At 58.1% G+C, this 24707-nt stretch overlaps 1 protein-coding gene across 1 annotated transcript; it reads left to right on the top strand.

Annotated features, from left to right (window-relative positions):
* Positions 1–4857: 4857 nt before the first annotated feature.
* On the top strand, positions 4858–10490 carry LOC135450338 (maestro heat-like repeat-containing protein family member 6). Its single transcript, XM_064718400.1, has 16 exons — positions 4858–4915; positions 5186–5392; positions 5694–5758; positions 5901–6017; positions 6195–6343; positions 6669–6816; positions 7066–7253; positions 7352–7489; positions 7750–7864; positions 8038–8166; positions 8384–8560; positions 8668–8823; positions 8979–9080; positions 9488–9590; positions 9876–9932; positions 10223–10490. The coding sequence occupies exons 1-16, from the start codon at positions 4858–4860 to the stop codon at positions 10390–10392; spliced, it is 2079 nt and encodes a 692-aa protein (XP_064574470.1). The 3' UTR covers positions 10393–10490.
* The last annotated feature ends 14217 nt before the right edge of the window (positions 10491–24707 follow it).

Here is a 24707-nt window from a genome sequence, read left to right as displayed (position 1 = left end):
GACTTGCCTGGAACAAAGGAGGTGCTGGGGAAAACCCCGCACTTCCATGGGTCACTTTTCCTCTCCACTTGGGGAATCACAGAATGAAAGAACACTTTGCCTTGCAAAGTATCACAAAGATACTTTGAGGTTCCCACGACCCTGCCGTGGGCACAGGTGCTGTGCAGGCACAGCTGTCACTAGAACTGGAAGAACACTTTTCCATGTTTACTTTTTCCTCCCCTGCATTTCAAGCTAACATGAAAAATTCAGCTCTTACAGCTGATTTATGCAGCTCACAGGATCTGGATTCTCCAGTGGGCCATGGTATGTCCATTCAGCCTTTGTTAGACCATCCAGATGGAGCTCAGCCCTGTGCAGCCCAGGCACACGCAGCCCGCTGGTCCATTTAGGCATCCCAAAGCCTTTGGGGCTTCCTGTGCACGCTGAGGCTCCTGAATCCTGTGGAGACTGAAAGCCTGGTCAGAGAAAAAGCCAGATAAACTTTCCCAGAAATGGTTCTAGCAAGTTTTGAGAAGGCGGACAGAAAGAATGAAAGCAATCTTGCAGCTGGAGTTTGAAACAGTTGTTTTCTCATCAGATGCTTTACCAAAGGGTGGTCCCTAAGAAATCAATGGGTGACAGGTTAAGAGCCAATCAGCTTCTGGGTGAACAATGTTGGTTATAAGTATGGGGAGATTGTAAGAAAGGAAGCATTTATGCCATCTTAAAATGCATGGAGTGTGTCACTTGTTTATCCGTGCCATACTCAACAGTGTCACAAATCCATTCTTGAATTCCCCGTTAGCTCTGTGCAGCACATTAGAGCACAGGAATCGCCTCTTTGGCTCATTCCTGGGTTTGCTGCTCTTGCCTAAAGTAGTCATAAGGAGTATATTCCAATGTAAAAATTATAGCTGAACACCAGGGAATTTTTCGGTATTGTTAGAAACTAAACACTTGTGTGACTGTTCAGAGACTCTGAAATCCAATGTAAAAATGACAGTTTCGATATTTAAGAATCCCAGAAATGGCAGGGCTGGCAGACTCAAAAACGTTGACATGTGATTCATCTGGTCAAGGATTTGAATGCTAATGCAGAAATTACAATAGTGTTACAAGTAGTTTTCATTGGCTCCCCCACTTAAATGGCAGCAGCATACTTCCAAGGGACAGGGTATGACACTGGGGACAGTGCTTGGCACTTAATGGCTTCAGATCTGGGAGAAAAATGTTTTGCCCGGCTTCACCCAGGAGTTCAGGTGTTCCCAGGGCTTTGATGGACTGGTCACTGCAGTAGCTTTCACTAAATGCAAAAGGATGGAACAGAAGAACTTCTGGAGAAGGTGCCCTGGGGATAGGGAGAAATCCTCGAAAACGGTCAGCAGGCTCTGGAAAGCATTCAATAAAACATCAAAAAGAGATGTTGCCCTGTGACTTTTCAGGCACAACTCTTTGCGTCTGGACGAAATATTTGCCTTGCATCAGCTACGACACAGATAGATGGGCAGCAACTGGAGCGTTGAACATCGCAGACTGGGCTAGTGTTTTTCCCAGAAGAACTGACAGAAGACCACATGAAACATGACAGTGCCTCTGTGCAATCAAATCGTCCAGGGAAACTCAGCAGCTGATGGTGTTGTGGTGCTACTGCCAATCCCTTCCATGAAAAAATCCTTTCAGGACTGACTAACAGCTTCTGCCCTCTGACAGAGACCAAGTGCTGCCAGCAGTTGCTCCAGGTGCTGCGGCCATCAGCCCCTGCAGGAAGGAGCACAGCCCCCAATGCACGTGGGCTTTGGCTCCCTGTGGCACAGAAGCCCCCCGGGGGCACAGGACTCTGGGGCGGGAGACGGGCACCAGCGCTGCCAGGGCTCGGGGGGGTGGCAGCTCTGCTTGGGCAGGGACTCTGCCCCAGCTGCTGATGTCAGCGCTGCCCGGGCCCCAGGGCTCAGAGCAGCATTGGTGCCCGGGCCCACACGTTCCCTGTGCGAGTCACACCGGCGGGTTTAGGATGGCCTGGGCCAGGACGTGTCCCAAGGAGGCCGTGCCACCTTCTCTGGAAGGGCCCGTGCCCTTCCCAGCACGGCTGCGTCGGCAGCCCTGGGGGCTCCTTCTGCTGCCCTGAGCCCGCAGAGCAGGGCAGCGTTTGCTGATACTCTGAGCCCTTCCTAAAGATCCTGTGGGGCTGCCTTAGACACCTGGGGCCAGGCATTCCTTCCAGCCTGGGCCACTTTGGCTGGGCTGGGGGCGGCCCCAGGGCAGGCGGCAGTGTGTGCAAGGGCCCTTGGTGACACGCTGCAGCACGGTCACTGTGACATGGAACGGGTGTCCAAGGGCCCTTTGTGACACGTGGTGACACAGGAGCTGGCGGTGACAGGAGCAGGCCACAGTGCTCGGAGCACAGGACAGGACGGGACAGAGTGGTGCCGTGAGGAGCCCCCGCACAGCGCGCTCGTTCGTGTCCCCCCCGCAGCTTTTCCGAGGCATTGTTCCTGCAGCTGAGCTTGAGGCCAGACCACAGGACTTGCTGAGCCATGGTCTCCCCAAGGTTTTACTTCTGCAGGTGCCCTCGAGGCCAGATCACAGTCCTCGACAGGAGTCTCCTGCCCTTGTGGCAGGAGCCCTTGAGGGCGAGTGCAAGACTTGCTGTCCTGCAGCCTTCCTGAGGCTTCCCACTTGAAGGTGACTTCCAGGCACAATTGAAGGACTTGGTGACTTGGAGCTTTTCCAAGGCATCTCTCCTTCAAATAGCCCCAAATCCAGTCAAAGGTATGGAGCAGAGACCCCCAATAGTGCCCAAGCTGGCCTGGGTGGAGGAGGAGGAAGAAGGACCTGCAGCTGCCCCATCACAGGAGACCGAGGAGGTGGTGCCATTCCAGCCACCGCAGGAGGGTGAGGGCAGTAGCCGGAGTTCCGCATCATCTGCAGCAGTGAGTGAGGCCCGCGGGCTCTCGGCGGGGGCTGCTGCTGGCAGCTGCCTTCCCTGGCCTGCCCGCCGACGGCTCCGCTCCCTGCACGCCCCAAGGGCAGCGTGGCCACAGCACAGACACCTTGCAGGGGCCTGCGACACATTCCTGGCCAGCAGCTGCCAGCTCGTCCTTCTTGGCTCCTGCTTCCTCCAGGCCGTGCCAGGAGCTGCGTGCCATGGATGAGGCTGGAGACTCTGCCCAGCTCCCTGCAGATCCAGCCTCTGACTGTGCCTCTTTGTCTCTCTGCAGCCCTTCAGGACATGACGGATGACAGCAGCCCAGCCATCTCATGCTTGGCTCTTCAAGCTCTGTACATCCTTTTAGCTGTACGGAGCGTTCCCTCCTCCCGAGTGCAGAGGATGCGAGATGCGAGACCAACTGCGCCGCCTCTGGAAGTGGCGGCCTTTCCTGTGTGGCCGTGGCTGAGTGTCCTGCCGCGGCGCTGCGGAGAACGGATCCGGGAGGCTGCGTCTGCTGGGGCCACCTGAGCCTGCGGGGAACAGCTCTCCTCTGCCAGCACTTCCTTTCCCTTCACCCACCAGAGGAACATTAAATTGCTGTTGTTGCATAGCCGGGTGTCCAGGAGCTTTCTCTTGGTGCACAGTGTCTTCAGTCCAATGGGGAAGAGGGGACAAAGGCTGCTTGCTCTCAGACACTTGCCCAAGCGGAAGGGAAAGTGGCCAAACGGCCCTTGGCCTTTGGAGTGTTTTTGTTCCTGCATCAAGTCTTCTGGAGCTGGGGGAAGAAGTGTGTTCCGTGTCCATGCAAGAGCAGGAAGTGGCAGGATGTGTCTGCTTCCAGCACTTGTCTCGGCTCTTCCCTCACAGTGCTGGCAGCAGCATCAGAGACACAGCACAGGTTCTCTGATGCCAGAGTCATGCCACTCTTCTGCCCTTGCCCAGGTTCCTTGCAGCTTCACCAGGGAAATTGGCTGCTGGTGCCAGTCCATTCCCTTGCCCAGAAGGCACCCGCTTGTGTTTGGACACCAGCTGCTGGCCACAGCCAGACGGGCAGCACCCGCAGCATTGGCCATCAGACGCTGGGCTGATGTTTTTATCCAGAGAGAAAGAAAAAGAGCCAGAAGCACACAAGGCAACTTGACAGTATCTCTGTAAGAATGTCATTGTCCTGTGAAACTCAATAATGGATGGTGGTTTTGTGCTGCAGATAATCACTTCCAAGCAAAACTCATTCCAGGAAGAGACAAGAGCTTCTGCCTTCTGACGGATACCCAGTGTGGCCACCAATTGCCCCAGGTGCTCCTGCCAACAGCCACCTGTTGGCAGGAAAGATTGCACAGACACCAAGGCACGTTGGCTTTGGCTGTCCTCTGGCAGAGATGTCCCCCGGGGCCACAGGCCTCTGTGGCAGGAGACAGGCACCAGCATTGGCAGGCCTTGGGGATGGCCAATCTCCTTTGGCAGGGACTCTTCCACAGCTGCTGCCGTCAGCACTGCCCAGAGGACAGAGCAGCATTGGTGCTCTGGGCCACAGGTCCCGTGCCTGTGTCACACCCCTGCGTGTGTGCCGGCCGCCCAGCACCAGGACTGGTCCCAAAGAGGCCGTGGCAGGGCCTGTGGAAGGCCCCGGTGCCCTTCCTGCTCTGCTGCGTGTGCAGCCGTGGGGGCTCATTCTGCTGCCCTGAGCAGGCAGAGCAGAGGAGCAGCTGCTTCTTGTTTGGGCCCTTGCTAAAGTTCCTGCTGGGCTGTGTCTTCAACACTTGGGGCAAGGTCTTGCCTGCAAGCTGGGGCAGTTTGGGTGGGGTGGGGGTGTCCCCAGGGCACGTGGAGGTGTGTCCTGGGGCTCTTTGTGACACAGTGCACCGTGGTCATCAGGGGATGGAAAGGGACAGCGTGTGCAAGGGTGATCGTTTGTGACACGCCGTGACGTAGGTGCTGGCGGCGCCATGGCCACGCCACAGTGCTCGGTGTATGCGACGGGACAGGACGGGACAGAGCAGTGCTGTGAGGAGCCCCCCACAGCCAACTCGTTCCTTGCTGACCTGGAGCTTTTCCAAGGCGTTCCCTGAGCAGGTGACCTCAAGGCCTGGCTGCGGGACTCGGTGACGTGAGCTTTTCCGAAGCGTCTGCCATCCCTGCGGCCGGTGCCCTTGAGGAGGAACTGCCGCACTTGCAGTCCTTTTTCCTTTTGGAAACTTCGCTATTGCTGGTGTTTTCGAGGACGGACTGCGGGACTTCCTGTCCTGTAGCCTTCCCGAGGCTCCTCTGTTGCAGGTGCCTTCAAGGCACAACTGCAGCACTTGCTCATCTTCAGCCCTTCTGAGGCCTCTCTGCTTCAGCAAGCGCTCCTAACTGCAAGGAGTGACATGGAGCAGAGAGCCCCCAGTGTGCCCAAGCTGGCGTGGCTGGAGGAGGAAGAGGCTGGACCTACCTCAGTACAGCAGCCTGAAGAACTGGAGCAGTTCCAGCTGCTGCAGGAGCGTGAGTGTCTGAGCTGGGCTGCAGGGCTGGTGCCTGCAGCCAGCTTGGCCCCATCCCATCCCATCCCATCCCATCCCATCCCATCCCATCCCATCCCATCCCATCCCATCCCATCCCATCCCATCCCATCCCTGTGGACATATCCATGGATAGGACAGAAGTTGGGCTGGAGCACCTGGCAGCCACGCTCCATCCCCCGGGGCATTCTGAGGCCCTCCCTGCCTGCACAGCTCAGGGCTGGGCCGTGTTCTCCAGCCTCTCCCGCAGCCCCTCAGCTCCGGCTGTGCTCGCTCTTTGCCAGATGCAGCCAAGGACCGGACAGAGGAAGAAGAGGCCGCCCGTGGCCGCTTTGGCAGAACGGCGCAGGTACCTGCAGCCATCCCCAGCTGGGCTGGGCCTGCTGGCACTGCTCAGCCAAGCACCAGGCTTGGAGCGCCCCATGGATTCTCCCTCCCTTGCTGCCCTTCTCCTGCACACCCTCTGTCAATTCATCACGTGTCTTTGGCAGGAAGAGACCGCCGGTGCCGGCACGGGCGTCTTGGAGAACCTTCCGTTCCTCGGTGCCGAGACCGGTGCTGCCATGCTGGATTTGCTTGTGGAGAAGGGTGTCTCCAATGCAATGCAAGTAAGCAGCCTGGGGCAAGGGCTCAATGGCCCCAGCAGTGGTGTGGCGCCTTGAGCCGGGTCTGCCGGGCTCCCTCGGCCTTTGAGGCCTGGCCCAATGCTGCCGTCGGAAGGGAAGCACTTCTCAGGGGAAGGCGCTGCTCTGGCAGCTCGGTGAGTCTGTCCGTGCCTTCTGCAGGTGCCCGCCATGGTGAGGTACATCCACCAGTGGCTCACGGCCAATGAGGCTGCTGGGCACAGGCTGGACAAGGCCCTTCTGGAGCTGACCCAGGAATACCCCTGTGACGTGCTGATCACCCTCTTGCGCTGGGCCCCATCGTGTGACAGGTAGGGCAGCCCCACCTGCCTGGAGGGCTTGGGGTTCAGCGGCCTGGCACCCTGTGGAGCCTGTCTCTGCTGAGTGCCAGACAGGCAGGGAGTTCCAGGATCCTCTGGATCCTCTGTTTTCCAGTGCTGCCATGTCAGCTCCTGAGCCTGGTGCCATGCTCCCTCCCTGCCCCTCGGGGCCCCTGTACCCACGTGGGCTGGCTGGCCGCTGCCGGCCAGGGGCAGTGGGCAGAGGCAGGGCTGAGGGCCAGCACGGGCCCCTGCAGCTGCCCAGGCCACAGTGCTGTGGCCGAGACAGCCCTGACACAGAGCTCTGACCCCACAGAGCTGCCACCACCATGTGGGCATCCATCATGTCCTCGAGCAGGACTGCGGAGCCGGCGCTGCAGCTGCTCCTCGATGTGCTGAGCGCCTGGCCAGTGCACAGCGTGTTCACCTCCGATGGGGACGACGCAGGAGTCTTTGCCCTGGCTGTGAGTTTCTGCAGCTGGCCTTTGCCAGCCCCTAGGCTGCCTCTCCAGCAGCCGGCTCTCTGTGCTCTTGCCAGCTGCATCCTTCTGCCTCAGACACTGTGCTGAATCCTGCCTTAGGGGCAGGCTTCAGGGGCACCAGGCCGGCTGCTCCCCCCGTGTCTCCCCCGGCCTCTCCCTGGCACGCTCGGGCCCTGCCACGTGCATGTCTTGGCCACTGAGCCTTGTCTCTGGCTCTTTTATTTCTTGCAGGCAACCGTGGCGCTGTGGAGAGTCTTCAATCTGGCCTGGCGCTCGCGTGTTGTCCTGGAGTATTTCCCCAGGCTCTTTCTGCGTCTCCTCCACCAAACTTACATCAGCACGCAGGAGATGCCAGAAGAGGTTGAGACCTTCTGGAAGGCATGCCAGGAGCAACACGGCCTCTCCGCCACCCCCAACAGGTGCTCCATGCCAGTCCTCCCAGTCTCCCCATCCCTCCCATGCCCCCATGGAAGGAGCCAGGGCTCCCAGCATGACCTGGCCTTTGCTCTGCCCACAGCTTTGCGCTGCAGACCCTGAAGGCCCTGCTCTGCCAAATGCGCTATGAGCACGTGGTGCTGTCCATGGAACGCAAGCGTGCCTGGGACACGCTGCTCCGTGCCGACACCCACCACTGTGCAGTGGGTCTGCTGGCCAGGTGAGACCTTGTTCTCCCCACCGCCCCTCTCCTTCGTGCCCGCAACGCCCCACACAGTCCCCGTGGTCATGGGCGGCGGGGCCTTGTCACCAAGGGAGGGATGAGCAGGCTGGAAAAGGCCGGCAGAGGAGGGTGCCCGGGAAGCCGCCTCCCAAAGCGCCCCCAGGCTGCTCGGGAGCAGACCAGAGCTCTGCCAGTCAGCCCTGCGAGAGGTTTGCCCGCCCGGCCCAGGAGCAATGGTGCCTTTTCCTCCCTGCCAGGGAGATGCACCGTGTCTCCAGCATCTGGTCCTGCGACATGGCGTCCTGCCTCTTGGACCTGCTCAGCCAAGGCATTTCAGACTGGGAACTGCCCGCCCTGGACTTACTGGTGGAGGTGAGCCCCATGGCCAGCGCAGCCTGGCTGAGCTGCCTGCCAGCCCTCTGCCCTCTCGTAGCCGCAGCTGCCTGGGACGCTGCCTGTGCCCTGTGCTGCTGCCTTGGCTGGGCCCTGTGCACTTCTGAGCTCCTGCCAGCTGGGCACCTGTGTGCCTGCTCTGTGCCTTTCAGGTCCTGGATTGCCTGGACTTGAGCGAATGCAGTGAAAAAGTCCTGGAGATCTTGACGAGGCACCTGCAGAGCCAGTCCAGGCAGATGCGTCGCGTGGCGCTCCGAGGCCTCGTGGTGCTCACTTCCATGGTGAGAAGGAGGCAGCAGCTGAAGCTGTGCTGGCAGCATGGGGCTGGGGCAAGCAGCCCCTTGGGCTTAGCTGGGCTTTGGCAGCTGTGGCAGCTGCTCCCAGCTCTCCTGGGTCGCTCTTCAGCTGCCCGAGTGCTTCGGGACAGGCCTTTGGCCTCTGAGCCCTGCAGCAGCAGCAGCAGCAGCATGGGGTTGGCCAGCCTTGTTTTGCACACAGGATCCAAGCATGTACAGCCTGACTGAAAGCCTTGGGAAGCTACTGTGGGATAGGGATGGAGACATCGTTGAGATGACCCTCGTTGTGCTACGCCTCCTGCTGCTGCAGAAAGACCTGGCAATAGCCAGCCCCATCGCCCTGCAGCTGGCTGAGGCGCTCTGGCACCTCTTTGACAATGTGAGGCTCTGTGCCCCCAGCCACGGGCACCTGGGTGGCGCCTTGGGCCTGGCCACAGGGGGGCCTGCAGCAGCTGACGTGGAGGCCTTTGGCTTCCTTTCCAACAGGACAACAGCCTTGTGCAGCTGCTCTCCATTCGCCTCTTCCAAGGCGTGATCACGCGGGTAGTGGCAAAGGGAGAAAAGGCCCTGAAGAAGCATGTGAGCCAGAGCCTGCTCCCACTCTTCTTCCACTGCCACCATGAGGACCGGCCTGTGGCACAGGTGAGGCCTCCTGGGCGTCCCCATGGCACGGGGCTCAGCTGTCTCCCCACACGCTGGCACCTGACGGGCTCCAGCCTCCTCCTGGCCTTGGCACAGAGATGCGGCTCCTGTGCCCTGGGCTGCGCTGCCATCTCTGACTCTCTGCTGCTCTGCAGGCCTCTCGGGAAACGCTGCTTTCTGCACTAAGTGTGCTGAAGAGGAAGGATCTCAAGCAGCTGCTGAAGACCGATCAGATGTGGAGATTTGCCGAGCGCTTGGTAAGGACAGGCTGGAATCCCCAACCCTGGGGATGCCTGGAGAAGCCGCCTGCCCACGGCGCCCAGTCTGTGGGGCTGGCGGCTGTGGCCCCTGCCCAGTGCCGCAGGCAGGGGCACCAGCCTGCGCCCCACACGCCGCTCCCTTCCCTGGGCCGTGCGGGCTCTTCTCCAGGCTCCTCCGGCCCCAAGCGCGGTGCCGACGGAGCCCCGAGCCAGCTGGGCTCTGCTGCGGGGCGGCACCGCGGCTCGCCGGGCCCTCCGCCCCGTCACGAGCCCGGCGCCTGCGGCTGCTGGCCGCGCCCCAGGGCTCTGTGGGCAGGGCGAGCGGCGCCGGCCGTAGGCAGCGCCCGGCCCAGGGCCAGAGCCCGCATCAACCCTTTCCCTCCGTGCCCTGCCGCTCTCTGCAGCTGGCAGAGGACAGGAGCCGAGCGGCCGAGCACCTGCGCCTGGCCCTGCCGTACCTGCGGAGCGCACAGGAGCCCCTGCGAGAGGCGGCCGTCAGGTTCATGGGTGAGCCCCAGGCCCGGCTCGCTCCCCGCCCCGCCCCATTGCCGCAGCTCTGCCCCAGCCCCGCCTGCTGTGCCGGCAGCAGGACCCGGGCGCGGGCATGTGCAGCCCCCGCTGGCCTGGGCGTTGCTGCTGCCGCCCTCTGGCAGCCGTGTCCTGGGGCGGCAGCGTGCGCCAGGGGCCCGGGCTGAGCCCTGCTGGGCCAGCAGGGCGTGAGGCCTCAGGGCCGGCAGCGGCCGTGGGCGGCAGCTGTGGCTCTGAAGGCAGGACACGCTCTGTGTCCCCCAGGAATGGCCGGGCGCTACCTGACAGGGCAGCAGCCGGAGTTCCACATCATCTGCAGCGGTGAGTGAGGCCCGCGGGCTCTCGGCGGGGGCTGCCGCTGGCAGCTGCCTTCCCTGGCCCGCCCGCCGACGGCTCCGCTCCCTGCATGCCCCAAGGGCAGCGTGGCCACAGCACAGACACCTTGCAGGGGCCTGCGACACATTCCTGGCCAGCAGCTGCCAGCTCGTCCTTCTTGGCTCCTGTTTCCTCCAGGCCGTGCCAGGAGCTGCGTGCCATGGATGAGGCTGGAGGCTCTGCCCAGCTCCCCGCAGATCCAGCCTCTGACTGTGCCTCTGTTTGTCTCTCTGCAGCCCTTCAGGACATGACGGATGACAGCAGCCCAGCCATCTCATGCTTGGCTCTTCAAGCTCTGTACATCCTTTTAGCTGTACGGAGCGTTCCCTCCTCCCGAGTGCAGAGGATGCGAGACCAACTGCGCCGCCTCTGGAAGTGGCAGCCTTTCCTGTGTGGCCGTGGCTGAGTGTCCTGCCGCGGCGCTGCGGAGAACGGATCCGGGAGGCTGCGTCTGCTGGGGCCACCTGAGCCTGCGGGGAACAGCTCTCCTCTGCCGGCACTTCCTTTCCCTTCACCCACTCCAGGAACATTAAATTGCTGTTGTTGCATAGCCGGGTGTCCAGGAGCTTTCTCTTGCTGCACAGTGCCTTCAGGCCAATGAGGAAGAGGGGAAAAGGCTGCTTGCTCTCAGCCACATTGCCAAGCGTGCGGTGTGGAAGGGACTGTGGCCAAACGGCCCTTGGCTTTTGGTGGTAAGGCTGAATGACTTCAGGTCCTTTCAGGACAGGCACTTCAACTCGAGCTCCTATTCTCCCCAGTGAGTTTCCAGTTGCAGGTTCAGACGTGCAGCCCCAGGCCCTCCACAAACACAAGCTGCCTGCTGCCTCTTCACCTGCCTCAACTCCTGCCTGTGCTCCTAGCACCAAAACCAGGCTGTTCTCGGCCAGGGACTGGAGCCCTGTTCCTGCAGGACGCTCTTGCCAGCACCTTCCAGGTCTCTCTGCTGTGCACGCAGCGCTTTTCATGCCCGCTGCCAACAGGCTTTGGATCACAGAGCCCAACCTGGCTGGCTCTGCCACCAGCACAGCCCAAACACAGGCGGAGGAAGAAGCAGCAGGGGCTGTTATGGCCATGCCCAAGAGAGACTGGCAGGGTGCCCTCCCTCTGCTCTCCCTTGGCTGGCTTTCTGTCTGGCTCTGAGCCTGAGGCTGCCATTCCTCGCTTGTGGGGAGCAGAAGCACAGCCGGGATCCCGGCACTGCCTGACAGTGCTCCGGGCACCGGCATGGCCGCGTGTGCGAGTCTTGGGCACCGTGCTGCTGCTTCATTGCTCTTAGGCACAGCCAAAGCTCACTGCTAAGCCCTGATGCTCTCTGCTTCTGCCCTCTTCCTCATCCTGTGCAGGGATGGAGCACTGCTGTGCTTTCAGGAAGCTATTCTTGAAAACTTCCAGCATTCCAAGCTCCTTTGCCCTCCATGGATGCTTGCCATGGAATCCCTCTCAGCTGGGTTCAGAGCATACTCAGGTTGGCTCTTCCAAAATCCAGGGTGTCATGGTTTGAGCCTGGCACAGAGCCAGTGCCCCCATGAAAATGCCTCACCCTGGTGTCTGCTGTGAGATGTGACCAGGAATAAGCAAAACAGGCTCCAACTTAAACATAAAGAACACTTTATTACCTAAACTACAGGAAAAATAGGGAAAGACTATAAGGAAAAGAAAAAAATTGAAAACCTTACAAAAACCACTTTTCCTCCTCCCCACTCCTGACTTTCCCAATCCAATACATTCTCTCCAAAAACACCAACTGCCCAGCCCGGCACGACACTTTAGTATACTCAAACTGCAGTTCATGAAGAGGAAAGGAGTCCTTCTTGTTCCATAGGCTTCTGGAAACACACTGAAACCTCGATGCTTCCATGTCACTTCGGCACCGCCCGGGAAAAAAAGTCCTTTTGCCGCTTGTGACATGTTCCTTCCATGCCCAGTGCTCTCACCACCGAGACATGGCCAGAGCTGCTTTTAGGGTGTCTTTTCAAGGATGCCTTGTCTCACTCCAAAAAGGCACAGTCTCTGCTTTTGGGACAACTGTCCCCCCCATATTTTTCCAACCCCCTGGGGCCGGGGGTCCTCACGATGAACCCTCCTGGTTTTGAGGCACTGCCTCCCCCTAAATGCAGTCTGTGTCACAGGAACAAAATGAGTCCATGGCTACAAGAAAAAGTCCAGCCAAAAGGCCACTCCAAATCATTTCTCCCATCCAATCATCTCACAATCTCCGGGCCAAAGTCCTTATCTCATCTCATCTCTATCTCCCTTCTTATTCAGCTTCGAGGAGGATTAGCATTTTTGCAAGGCCCCAATCATGCAAGAAAGGGTTAAAAGTTTTCAGTCTCTGCTGTCGGTCCCGAGCGACTCCCACGCACGCTGCCCACACGCTGCCGCTCCGGCCGGGCAGTCATCCCTCCTTCTCCTCCTGCTGGCTGCTCTCCTGGGGGGATGGGGGGGGGGGGGGGTCTGGCTGCCGAGGCTGACTCTCTGGACCTTCCACCCTTCCATCCTCGAAGCTCCCCCGAAGCCCCTCAACCCCATCTCTGTCCAGGCCCAGGCCTACCGCATGGCCGGCCCTCTCCCGCCCAGCAGCAGCGGGCCGGGCGGGGAAGAGATCTGACCTCTTCGCCCGACGATGTCCAAAAGAGGAAGTGCCAGGGCAGTGCCTTGCTTTTAACCCCTGTGTATTCTCGGAGGTGTGTCCAAACCCACTGGCTACACCAGGTGTCAGTATGAAACCCAAAACCTTCATTGGTTTGACCACAGCTTCCCAGAATTCCCACTCTTCCTGGTCAAACCATGACACAGGGGCTCCAGGATGTCAGCAAGATGTGTAATGGCACAGTGCTGTGGAACTGCACCTTCAGCACAGGGCCCTTTCCAGCCTGACCTGCCCTTGTTCCTCTGGGTCTGGGCACAAAACAGGGCCTGGAAGAGAACGGCAGCACGGCCTGTGTGTCCCAGGGCCCCGGCTTTGCTTCAGCTCCACAGGAATGCAGGCAAAGTGAAGAAGCCAAACTGGTTCTTAATGGAAGGCAAAGCAAAGTGATGAGCCTGGAGGGAAAAAAGGGGATGGGCAGGGTCTGAGGGCTGGAGGGAGGGAGCTGTCACCAGGGAGGGAGAGTGGAGGGAGAAAATGGTGATGGACAGGCTGAGGGCAGAGCTATCAAAAGGGAGGGAGAGTGGGGAGAAAAAAAGGTGATGGGCAGTGTATGAGGGCTGGAGGGAGAGAGCTGTCTACAGGACAGGCAGGGAGAGGGCTGAAGCCACAAGAACTGTGCCCAGCACCAGCTGTGCCAGGACTTCCAGCAGCTCTGAGCAGTGATGTTGTCTTTAGTGTCTCCTGGTGCTGTTCTTGGGATACTGGTTCACTGGATCCAGAAGATATCCCTAATTCTTGAGCTCTTTGGGGAAACTCGGTTTGATTTTCCGAGTCAGAGCAGGATGGGCTGGCACGTTGCCTCCGGGCTTGAAGGACTGAAAGAGACAAGAACAGAGCCATGGCAAACAGCCCGGATCTGTGGGAATCCTACAAGACCTGAACAGGGCCATCCAAGCAAGAAGGGAGTAGGAGACATTGGAATCAGCTGGGGGGTCTTGCTGAAATAAATGGAAAGGGCAGGAGATTTTTCTCCTTTTTAATGCCTTTATGAAGGTCACCTTGGGTGGGAGCTCGAGGGTCGTGCGCATGGCGCCGTCACTGCTGCCAGGAGTGACAGGGAGGAGGAGGAGGTGTGCAGCTCTGTCCGCTGGTGCGCAGGCAGAGCTGGGGCTTCCATCCTTGCCAGAGCACCAGGAGATTCCCATTTGCTATTTAACCTTTGAGGTCTTCTTTCTAGCTGACATCCCGGGTTAGGGTGAGAGGTTCAAAGGGCTTAGCAGACCCTGGACTCAGTTGCTTACACTTAGACGTCACTTAGATTGTTTAATTCTGTGGTGGCTCGTTGTTTTAGAGCTTTTCTTTGCTGGACTTGGCCAAGTGTTTCTACATTCGCATCCAAGCTGTGTCGTCACTCCCTCCTCACAGCCCCGGGTGCCATTTTCCAGGAAGCAGCAGGGGTGGTACCCGACAAAGGGGGATTTCTAACAATTAAACTGTTAACAACAGGTAATTACAACATGAAACTATTAATAATAAATAATTAAAGCTCTAACATAGTAGCAATTGGTTGAACTTGTTGGCTCTATCACTTTGAAAAATGGACAACTTTTTACTCCTTACACTCAGGACAAAGAAATGGCTGGGGTGGGCAGAAACCTATCCCTAAACTCTGGACCACTCAGTGTGCCTATTGTAAGAAAGAAAGGCATTGGAAGAGAGACTGCCTGCAACTCAAAGCCAAGGTGGTTGAAGAACTGAATCAATGCAAGGGTTGGCTGGAGGGCATCCCCCCAGAAAACACTCTGCTCCAAAGAGACCTGGGGCAAAAGGTGAGGAAAATGAATTGTCTGGTGAATGCGGGTGCAACACATTCTGTATTAGATATAAAGCTGGAAGAAATTGATCCCGGTAAAGTTGTGAATGTTATTGGAGCCACAAGTCAACAGCAGAAGGTATCCTTTTTAAAACCACAATCTTATGAACTGGGAAAAACAGTAGGAATACATCAGTTCCTATATATGCCTACGTCCCCCAAAATGCCTCATCGGAAGGATTTGTTGGAGAAATGAGAATGTTGTAACAGGTTTCAACAGGCTGAAATGTAGTTTACCCCTGGAGGAGTTCAGATCAAAGTCAATGATGAACAAATAATCATGTTCTAAGTCTAGCTGTCATTACAGATTTGTCCAAATCAGAAGAGACACAGAAGAAGTTCTTAGTCACGTTTGTCCTAAAGTCTGGGTGGATGGGACCCCTGGTAAGGCCAAAGCAGCACAACCTGTAATCATTAAACTGAAACCTGGAACATGACCAATAAGAATTAAACAATATCCACTTAAAGTGGAAATCATAAAATGTATAACCCTATCATAGAAAATTTTCTAAAATTTGGGTTGTTACTGGAATGTGAATCTGAATAGAATACACCCATTTTACCCATACAAAAGCCTGATGGTTTGAACTACAGTCTGGTTCAATACCTACAGGCTATATTAACAAAATAGCTGGAGATCTCCACCCAGTGGTTGCAAATCCATATGCTTTGCTAAGCAAACTAAAAGGTGAATATGGGTGGTTTACCATTTCAGATCTCAAGGATGCTTTCTTCTGTATACCCTTGGACCCTGGCAGCCAAAACCGGTTTGCCTTTGAATGGGGAAACACAGAGACTGGAAGGACAAATCAATTTACCTGGACTGGAGGAGCACAAGGATTCAACAATAGTCCAACCATGTTTGGAAAACAGTTTGCTGAGGACCTTGAAAGTTGGGTAAGCCCATCCACAAATGGAATTGTGTTACAACAGGTAGATGATCTACTTTTAGCCGCTGAAACTTAAAAAGACTGGAATGGACAGTAAGCCTATGAAATGTCCTGGAACTCAGTGGACACAAGGCATCCAGAAATCAAGCTCAAATAATCAAACAGGAAGTCATTTACCGAGGATACAAAACATCCCAAGCGCAGCAGGGACTAAGACAGGACGGCAAAGGGACCATAACCGAACCCCACTCCCTACTAATGCCAAAGAACTGAGAACCTTTCTAGGAATGACTGGATGCTGTATTAACCATGGTACTGACTGTGGGCTGCTGGTTAAGCCACTGTAGCAGCTGCTAGAAGACAATCCCAGAGACCTGAAATGGACACCCAAAAGTAAGAAAGCCTTTCAAAAGCTGAAGGAGGACTTGAAAAGAGCACCTGCTCTGGGCTTGCCAGATGTCTTGGAACCCTTTCAGCTTTTCTCTTATGAGAGGCAAGGGATGGCATTAGGTGCACTAGCTCAAACAGTTGGCCCATAGAAAAGGGCAATAGCATCATTTTCCAAACAACTGGATGAAGTAAGTAGGGGACAGCCTGACTGTAAGCAGTTGCTGCTCTTGTTTCAGACATCCAAGGAGCCTGGAAATTCACTCTAGGTCAACAAATAATTGTGTTTATCTCACATGCAGCAGCAGCAATTCTTGACCAAAAGGGTGGGCATTGGCTTTCACCCTCCAGAATCCTTAAATATTGGGCAATTTTGGTGGAACAATGCAGCATTACAATACAAATCTCTTCTCTAGTTAACCCAGCACCATTCCCAGCTACTCACTAGACAGACAAGCAGCCTTTGTAGCATGACTGGATCAAAACCATTCAGCCCACTTTATTCCAGCTGCCCAGATCTTAAAGAAACCCCAATTCTGAGAGCAGAGTCTCAGTACACAGATGGGAGTGGCTTTGTAAGAGCAGATCAGTGAAAATCAGGATATACAATTAGCATGGAGCAATAGGGGATAGAAGCCCTACACAAGTCAGCTCAGAAGACAGAGATAATCACTTTAACCCGCACCCTCTGACCAGCCTGAGGAAAAAGGATCAATATATGAACAGATTCCAAGAATGCCTTCAGCGTAATAGACGCCCATGAAGCAGTTTAGAAAGATAAAGGACTATTGGCAGCTCAAGGAAAGCAGTTGAAGTTGATTCAGAAGAAATCTTAAATTGCTGCAGTCAGTACTACTACCTCAAGAGGTTGCAATTCTGCACTGAAAAGGACATCGGAAAGGAGAAACCAACCCCAAAAGAGGGAACAGGTTGCAAAAAGAGTAGTAGAACAAAGCCCTGCTGAGATTCAGGCACTAATTCCCAAAGGTGAGGAATAATATGACAATGATGTATGCCATATAATCAGAAGGATCTAGAATTAACAAAGAATTTGTAAGCAGAATGAAAACATTATGTTTTTTTAAACTCCTCAGGGATAGAGAGTTATGCCAGAAAGAGCATCATGAAAACTGATTAAAGATGAACATAATTGTATACACTGGGAAGGGGATGCCTTACATGGTTATTTGATAAGGACAACAGTAAGATGCAACCTGTACTCTAGTGTAAAGCAGGTAACCCAAGGGTATGAAATAATGTCTTATAGCCAATCCACAAACCAGGACTAGAGTTGAGCTTGGCCCAGTAGACAAGGGACAACATCCTGGACAGCACTGGCAAGCTGACTTTTCTGAATTGCCAAGAAAAGGGGGGTACAAATACCTTCTGCCTTTAACTGATACCTTCTCAGCATGACCCGAGGCATTCCCAGCCCAAACACATACAGCCAAGGTTTTCAACATTTTGTTAAGCAATATCATGCCCTGGTTCAGAGTGCCTTTAGACATCTCCTCTGACTGAGGACCTCGTTTCCTAGCAAATATTGCACAGCAACTTTGCAATAATCTCCAAATCAACTGGCACCTACTCACACTGTATTGGCCCCAGGCCAGTGGCCAGGGGGAAAAGATGAATTATCCGGTCAAACAACAGACAGTCAAAACTGTACCAGAGGCCAACCTTGGCCCCAGGCCCAGCCTTTGCTTTTATAAAGTATTTGATAAGACCAAGAACAAAAGAACAACTGAATCCCTTTGAAATACTGTACAGAAGACTGTATAAGCAAAACTAGCAAGGGGAAGATACTGTACAAGTTGGAGAGGGGTATCTCCAGAAGCATGTTGTCCAACTAACACAACAGCAGCAGAAAATAAACCAACACATTTTGAGCACATGAGCAAGAGGATGGGTGCACAGGAATCCCCAAAGGCTTTCGGATGCTGAAATACACCAGCCTGCTGCCTGTGCCTGGGGTGCACAGGGCTGAGCTCCATCTGGATGGTCTAACAAAGGCTGAATGGCCATACCATGGCCCACTGGAGAATCCAGATCTTGTGAGCTGCATAAATCAGCTGTAACCAGCTGAATTTTTCATGTTAGCTTGAAATGCAGGGGAGGAAAAGGTAAACATGGAAAAGTGTTCTTCCAGTTCTAGTGACAGCTGTGCCTGCACAGCACCTGTGCCCACGGCAGGGTGGTGATGGGAACCGCATGATCTTTGTGATACTTTGCAAGGCAAAGTGTTCTTTCATTCTGTGATTCCCCAAGTGGAGAGGAAAAGTGACCCATGGAAGTGCGGGGTTTTCCCCAGCACCTCCTTTGTTCCAGGCAAGTCCAGGATTTTGTTTCAGAGCTGATGCATGTGTCTTTAGGGTGCCTGCATAGAGGAGAGGGAGGGCAGCTGCATGGCAGGGCAGGTGCCCCATCAGAGTGTCTCTCTGCCCATGGCACCAATGGCGCTGCCTTGGGACGCCGCCTGTGGGAGGCGAGTCTGCCCTCAAGCCCGGCCATGGAAGTCAGTCAGGGGCACAGGCAGCAGCTGAAGCAGCCAAGCGTTGCTGTGAGGATGGCAAGTCAAGAGAGAGCCATTGTGGCCTACTCTGCTGAGCCTTTTGCCAAAGCAGGGGCCATTGTGCCCCCGGGCTCCCTCCGTCTGGCATCCCGGCGGGTGCGGACGCCTGGCCAAGCAGGTGCCGCCGTTCGGGTGCTGCTGTTGCTGAGCCCGCTCTGGTGCTGTTTCTGCGGGGCCCAGAGCCGCCGGGGCAGCAGCCACTCTGCAGCCCTGCTGGAGGAGACGCGGCCGCCCTCCCCATGGTGGCAGCAGCTCTGCGGGCCCAGAGCTCTGGGTCAGGGGGGCCTCGGTCACGGCACCGTGGCCTGGGCAGCCGCCAGGGCCCAGGACGGCCGCCAGCCCTGCCTCTGCCCCTGCCCTTTATTGGCAGCACCCAGTGGCCGTGCCCTGGCAGCAGCCCCCCGCCGTCCCTGTGCCCAGCCAGCCCAGCCTGGGCACCTCAGGGGTGCCCCCACCTCCTGCTGAGGCCTGGCCTCGAGGGCTTCTGCCGCAGGCCTGGCAGACGCTCTGGGGAAGTGCCAGAGCAGCCGGGTGCCAGGGACAAGGCGGCTGCCTGGGGGCTGCTTGTGCCCTCTGACACCCAATTCCTCAGGGATTCCCAGCACCCTGGCTCCTCAGGGGCCTCCTGCCCCCTTGGAGCTTCCTGCCACCCACTCTCTCACACATGCCCCTTGTTCCTTTCCACTGCCTCATCCTGTCAGGTCTTCCGCAGCACCTCATCCCTTCTGGGCCCCATCCCCTCAGGGGCTGCCCCAGCACGGCCAAGCTGCCCAGCAATAGTGCTGCAGCCCCACAGCAGATCCAGAGGCACCTGGGAGCCCTCAGCAAGGCAGCCAGCAGCACACGGGCAGGAGGACACGGATGGCGCTTCCTGCCTGGCCCTGGGCTTGTGGCCATCTCCAGGCTCCGCTCTCACAGGGATCCCCGCAGCTCCGGCCCCTGCCCCCCTGCACTGTGGGCAGCACAAAGGCTTCAGCAGAACCACCAAAGGCCAAGGGGCTTCTGGCCATTTCCCCTGCAGCACTGCACGCCTGGGCATTTAGCTGAGCACAAGCACCTTTTCCCCTGCTCCCCTATGCCCTGTGGACCCTAGGCAGCAAAGAAATCTCCTTAGAGTCTGTATATTGTAACACATTCTATATTTTTCTTATTTATCTCTATTATAACACATTCTATATTTATCAATACAAAGGATAAAAAATGCCAGGGAAGTAAACAAAAAATCTTAAAGGAAAGGAAAATCCCCGCTGGCGCAGGTTGCCCCAGCAAAGAGAGCCTCGCGGATCAGCTCTCCTGAGAACTCCAGCAGTGCAGCCAGCGGAGCCGCGGCAGACGGGGCCAAGCCATCCTAGCCCTGCGCAGCCGATCGTGCAGCCTCTGGAAGATGGAGCATCGCCCACTCGCTGTTGCTCGGAGGACATGCAGTGTTTGAATTGCCAGCTCTGACATGGCACTGCTCATGTCCTCCGTCAGGGGTTCGAGGGCTGCAAGAGAGAGGAACAGAGCCAAGGTCACGAGCCAGATCGGTAGGAGCCAAGGAGAGGCCCCTGCAAGGGCCATCCCAGCCGGCTCTTGCCATGGCCACGAAAGAGCAGGGAGCAAGGGGATCAGCCCGAAGCTGCCGGCCACCAATGGCCCATACGGCCCTGAAATGTCAGTGTGCTCTGCCCACGGGAGCAGAGCCCTCTGCAGCCGGGGCAGGACTTCCAGCTCTCCCCCCGCAGCCCCCGCTGTCAGCTCGCTGCCCTCACTCACCCGTGCAGATCAGCTGCAGCTCTTGCTGCTGCCCCCTCAGGTGCCGCCCGGCCATGCCTGTGAACACAGAGCCTGTCACGGCCCCAGCGGCACAGCTCCCTGCCAGCGGCGCTGCCGGCGCTGTGGCCGCACGGGCTGCTGGCCCGGCAGGGCTCAGCCCGGCCCTTGCCGCACGCTGCCGCCCCAGGGCACGGCTGCCCGAGGGCGGCAGCAGCAACGCCCAGGCCAGGCGGGGCTCCACGGCGCCGGGGCAGCCGGCTGGCGCTGCCGGGGCAGCAGGCGGGGCTGGGGCCGAGCTGCGGCGGGCCGGGCCGGGGAGGGGAAGGGCAGCCCGGGCTCGTGGCTCACCCATGAACCTGACGGCCGCCTCTCGCAGGCGCTCCTGGGGGCTCCGCAGGTAGCGCAGGGCCCGGCGCAGGTGCTCGGCCGCTCTGCTCCTGTCCTCTGCCAGCTGCAGAGAGCGGCAGGAGGGAAGGGTTGGCGCGGGCTCAGCCCCTGGCCCGGGCGTTGCCTGCGTCCGGCCCCGGCCTCCCCTGGCCGCAGAGCCCTGAGGCGCGGCCAGCAGCCGCTGGCCAAGGGCTCCCGAGGGCAGGGGGCAGAGGGCCGGCTGCTGCCCGGGGAGCCGCGGTGCCGGCTCGCAGCCCCGCCTGGCCGGGGCTCAATGGACACCCGGCTCGGGCCCACGGGAGCCGGGAGAAGAGCCCGCGCGGCCTCTGGCCGCAGCAGCGGGCGGGGGCACAGCTGCCCGGCCCGCACACTGAGCACCGCCCTCAGGGCCCTTCTCCAGGCTGAGGATTCTCGGCTGCTCTTACCAGGCTCTCGCCGAACCTCCATGTCTGATCCACCTCTGGCATTTGTTCGAGATTCCTTCTCTTCAGGAATCTGGCTGCAGAATGCAGCACTACACAGGAGGCCTGGAGAGCAGAGCAGAGAGGCACAGGTGGCCCCACAGTCCATGGCACAGGAGCATCCCAGTGCCACAGCCTGGAGGAGGCTGCAAGGTGCCAGGGCAGGAGTCAACGCAGCCCCTTGCCAGGGCTACAGCAGCTGGCCACAAGTGCTCACCTGAGCAACAATCTGATTCTCATCATGGCAGTGGAAGTAGAGAGGGAGCAGGCTGTGGTGCACGTGAGACTTCAGGGCCTTTCTTCCATCATTGGTTAATGAGTACAGCATATCTTGAAAGACACACATGGAGCTCAGCTGCACCTGGCTATCCTCCTGTATGAAAGGAAGGGCAGAAGAGCTCAGCATCAGCTGCTTCAGGCCCCCCAGGGCACAGGCCTGCATCTCCACAGGGCACCAAGTGTCTGGGCAGCAGGCAGTGGCCGTGGCTGTGGGCACAGAGCCTTACATGGTCAAAGAGTGGCAGGAGCGCCTCAGCCAGCTGCAGGGCCATGGGGGTGGGTATTGGGGCACCATTATCCAGGAGCGAGTATCTGAGTAGAAGAATGGTCATCCTGATCATGACGCTATCGTTTTCCTGCAGGAGCTCCACAAGCCTTTCAGTCAGGCTGCGCATTTTTTCAGCCTGTGTGGAACACAAGGTTGTGAAAGGCCACCCTGCTGCCGCAGGGCCCAGAGGCCAAAGGCCTGTCGCGAAGCACTGGGGCAGCTGGAGCGGGAGGCAGGAGAGCTGGGAGCAGCTGCCCCAGCGCCCGAAGCCCAGGCAAGGCCAAGCGACTGCCTTGCCCAGCCCCTGCACGCTGCCTGCACGGCTTCAGCCACTGCCCCCTTCTCACCATGGAGGGATTCTTGCCCAGCACTACGAGGCCTCTGAGCGCCAAGTGACGCCTCTCCATGTTGTCGCTCTGCAGGTTCTGTGCCATGAGCTCCAGAATGCTGTCACTGCATTCCCTCAAGTCCAGGCACTCGAGGACCTGCAAGGCACAGGGCAGTGACAGGGAGGCGGCCGGCAGGAGCCCAGAAACGCACAGGGCCACGCCCCGGCAGCAGCACAGGGCACGGGCACCGTTCTGGCAGCTGTGGCTGTAAGAGGGCAGAGAGCTGGGAGGCAGCTCAGCCAGGCAGCGCTGGCCTTGAGGCTCACCTCCACAAGGAATGCCAGGGCAGGGAAATCCCAGTATGGCATCCCTTCTCTGAGCATGGCCAGCAGGTAGAATGCAATCCCGGTACAAAAGTGCATGGCTGAATGGCAAATGATTCTGACAAGAGGAAAAAGGAAACAAGACCCTGAGGCAGTGGGGCAAACCTCCTCTCAGCAGTGACTCACAGAGTTCTCATCTTTCCCCACCACCTTTCCAGCAAGGTGACCTGGGCCGTTTGGGACTTGGTTGCTCGTGGGCACCCTCCTCTCCCAGCTTTTTCCAGTGTGTTTGGCCCCCCTCAGTGCCAAGGCCCTCTGGCCCATGACCACGGGGATTTTGTGGGACACCTGGGCACAGAGCAGAAATGTCAGAGGCAGTGGGGAGAAGGGGGTCTCACCTGGCCAGCAGAGCCACAGCATAGTGGTGGGTGTCAAGAGAGAGCAGCGTGTCCCAGCCACACATGCGTTCTATTGCCACCACCACATCCTGACAGCGGAGACGGCAGAGCAGGGACTTCAGGGTCTGCACTGCAAACCTGTGAGCACAGCAAAGCCCAGGTCACACTGGCAGCACTGGCTCCTTGGCAGGCCACGTGGCAGGGACAGGAGGAGTGGGATGGAGCACCTGTTGGGGCTGGTGGCAAGGCCGTGCTCTTCCTGGCATGCCTTCCAGAACGTATCGACCTCCTCTGGCATATCCAGAGTGCTGAAGAACACTTGGAATAGCAGATGCACAAAGAGGCAGGGGAAATACACCTTTAATATCCGTGGCAGACAGGGCACCTGGAGGATCTTCCACATCACCACGGTTGCCTGCAAAGGACAAAGCCCCCCGAGACAGCGCTCAGTGCCGAGGTGTCCGTGTGGCAGGGCCGAGCGTGGCAGGGAGAGGCCCGGAGAGACCTTGGCAGGGGGAGCACGGGGCCTGGTGGGCCTGAAGCTGCCCCTGGGCACGGTTTCAGGCCAGCGCCTGAGGCAGGCAGATGCAGTGGGGGAAGGAGGATGGAGCGCTGCTGGAGGGGCGGCCTTGGGGCCAGCAAAGGCCAGTGTCAGAAACTCACAGCCAGGGCAAAGACACCCGTTTCGTCCCCATCGGAGGTGCACGTGCTGTGCACTGGCCAGCTCCCCAGCACATCCAGGAGGATCCGCTGTGCCAGCTCCGCAGTCCTGGCTGAGCCCATAATTGTCTTCCACATGGCCATGGCAGCTCTGTGGGGTCAGAGCTCTGTCTCAGGGCGGTCTCAGACACAGCCCCGGGGGCAGCTGAGCTGGCTGCCAGTTCTGCCTCTGCCCACTGGCCCTGGCCAGCAGCAGCCAGGCAGCCCAGCCCTGTGGGGACGGAGCCCTGAGGGGCAGGGAGGGAGCATGGCAGCAGGCTTAGGGGCTGACGTGCCAGGGCTGGCAAAGGCAGCAGCCAGAGGGCCCTGGGAGTCTCTGTTGGTCAGACACCTGGGCCAGGCTGTACAGGGTGATGGGCTGGGGAGGCCTGAGCCCTGTGGGCAGGTGGGCCCCATACCTGTCACAGGACGGGGCCACGCGCAGGAGCGTCACCACTGCGTCATCTGGCTGTGCTTCAGCGAGATGCAGCAGGGCCTCGTCCAGCCTGTGCTCATCACAATCATTGGCCAGGAGCCACTGGTGGATGAACCTGACCATGGCGGGCACCTGGAGAAGGCACAGGGAGACTTGGAAAGCTGCCAGAGGGAGCAATGTTCCCAGCTTCCCCAGACAAGTGCTTCCCTTCCCGGCCCACTGCCATGTGGCCCCAAAGGCTCACAGCAGCCAGGACGCGTGGCTTGGGAGGCCAAGCAATTCGTGGGAGGATCAAACCCTGGCCACAGGCTGCTTACTTGGTTTGGATAGTAAAAATCTTCCTTTACAAGCATAGACAGGAGGGCAGCGCTGGTCTTGGTTTGGAAGATGGGAGAGTAGCGTCTGAGCCCAGTGCCCATGACCATGGTCTCTTCCTCCTGCATTCTCTTGATGAATTTGCAGACAAACTGTAGGAGAAGGGCAGGATGCCGGGGGTGTTGCATGGAGTGCTGCAGACACGGTGCTGGCCTGAGCAGGGACAGCAGGCCCAGCCCAGGTGGGGGTGGCTGCAGGTACCTGCGCTGTGCTGCGGAAGCGGCCACGGCTGGACTCCTGCTCTTGTGTGCGCTCCAGGTCTGCATCTGGCAAAGAGCGAGCGCAGCCAGAGCTGAGGGGCTGCGGGAAAGGCCGGAGAACACGGGCCAGCCCTGCGCTGCCCAGGCAGGGAGAGCCCCGGCATGGCCCAGGGGATGGAGCAGGGCCAGTGCGGGGTGTCTGCCCGGCCCCTCTTCCGTCCTGTCTTTGGGCACGTCCCCAGGGGATGGCAGGCATGGCATGGCATGGCATGGCATGGCATGGCATGGGGCCAAGCTGGCTGCAGGCACCAGTCCCACAGTCAGGCTCTGCCACTCACCCTCCTGCGGTGGCTGGAATGGCACCACCTCCTCGGTCTCCTGTGATGGGGCAGCTGCAGGGCCTTCTTCCTCCTCCTCCACCCAGGCCAGCTTGGGCACTATTGGGGGTCTCTGCTCCATACCTTTGACTGGATTTGTGGCTATTTGAAGGAGAGATGCC

The sequence above is a fragment of the Zonotrichia leucophrys genome, chromosome 7, assembly GCF_028769735.1.
Source record: "Zonotrichia leucophrys gambelii isolate GWCS_2022_RI chromosome 7, RI_Zleu_2.0, whole genome shotgun sequence".
NCBI lineage: Eukaryota > Metazoa > Chordata > Aves > Passeriformes > Passerellidae > Zonotrichia > Zonotrichia leucophrys.
The sequence above is the reverse complement of the archived record's forward strand: the minus strand, read 5'-3'. Positions and strand labels throughout refer to the sequence as shown.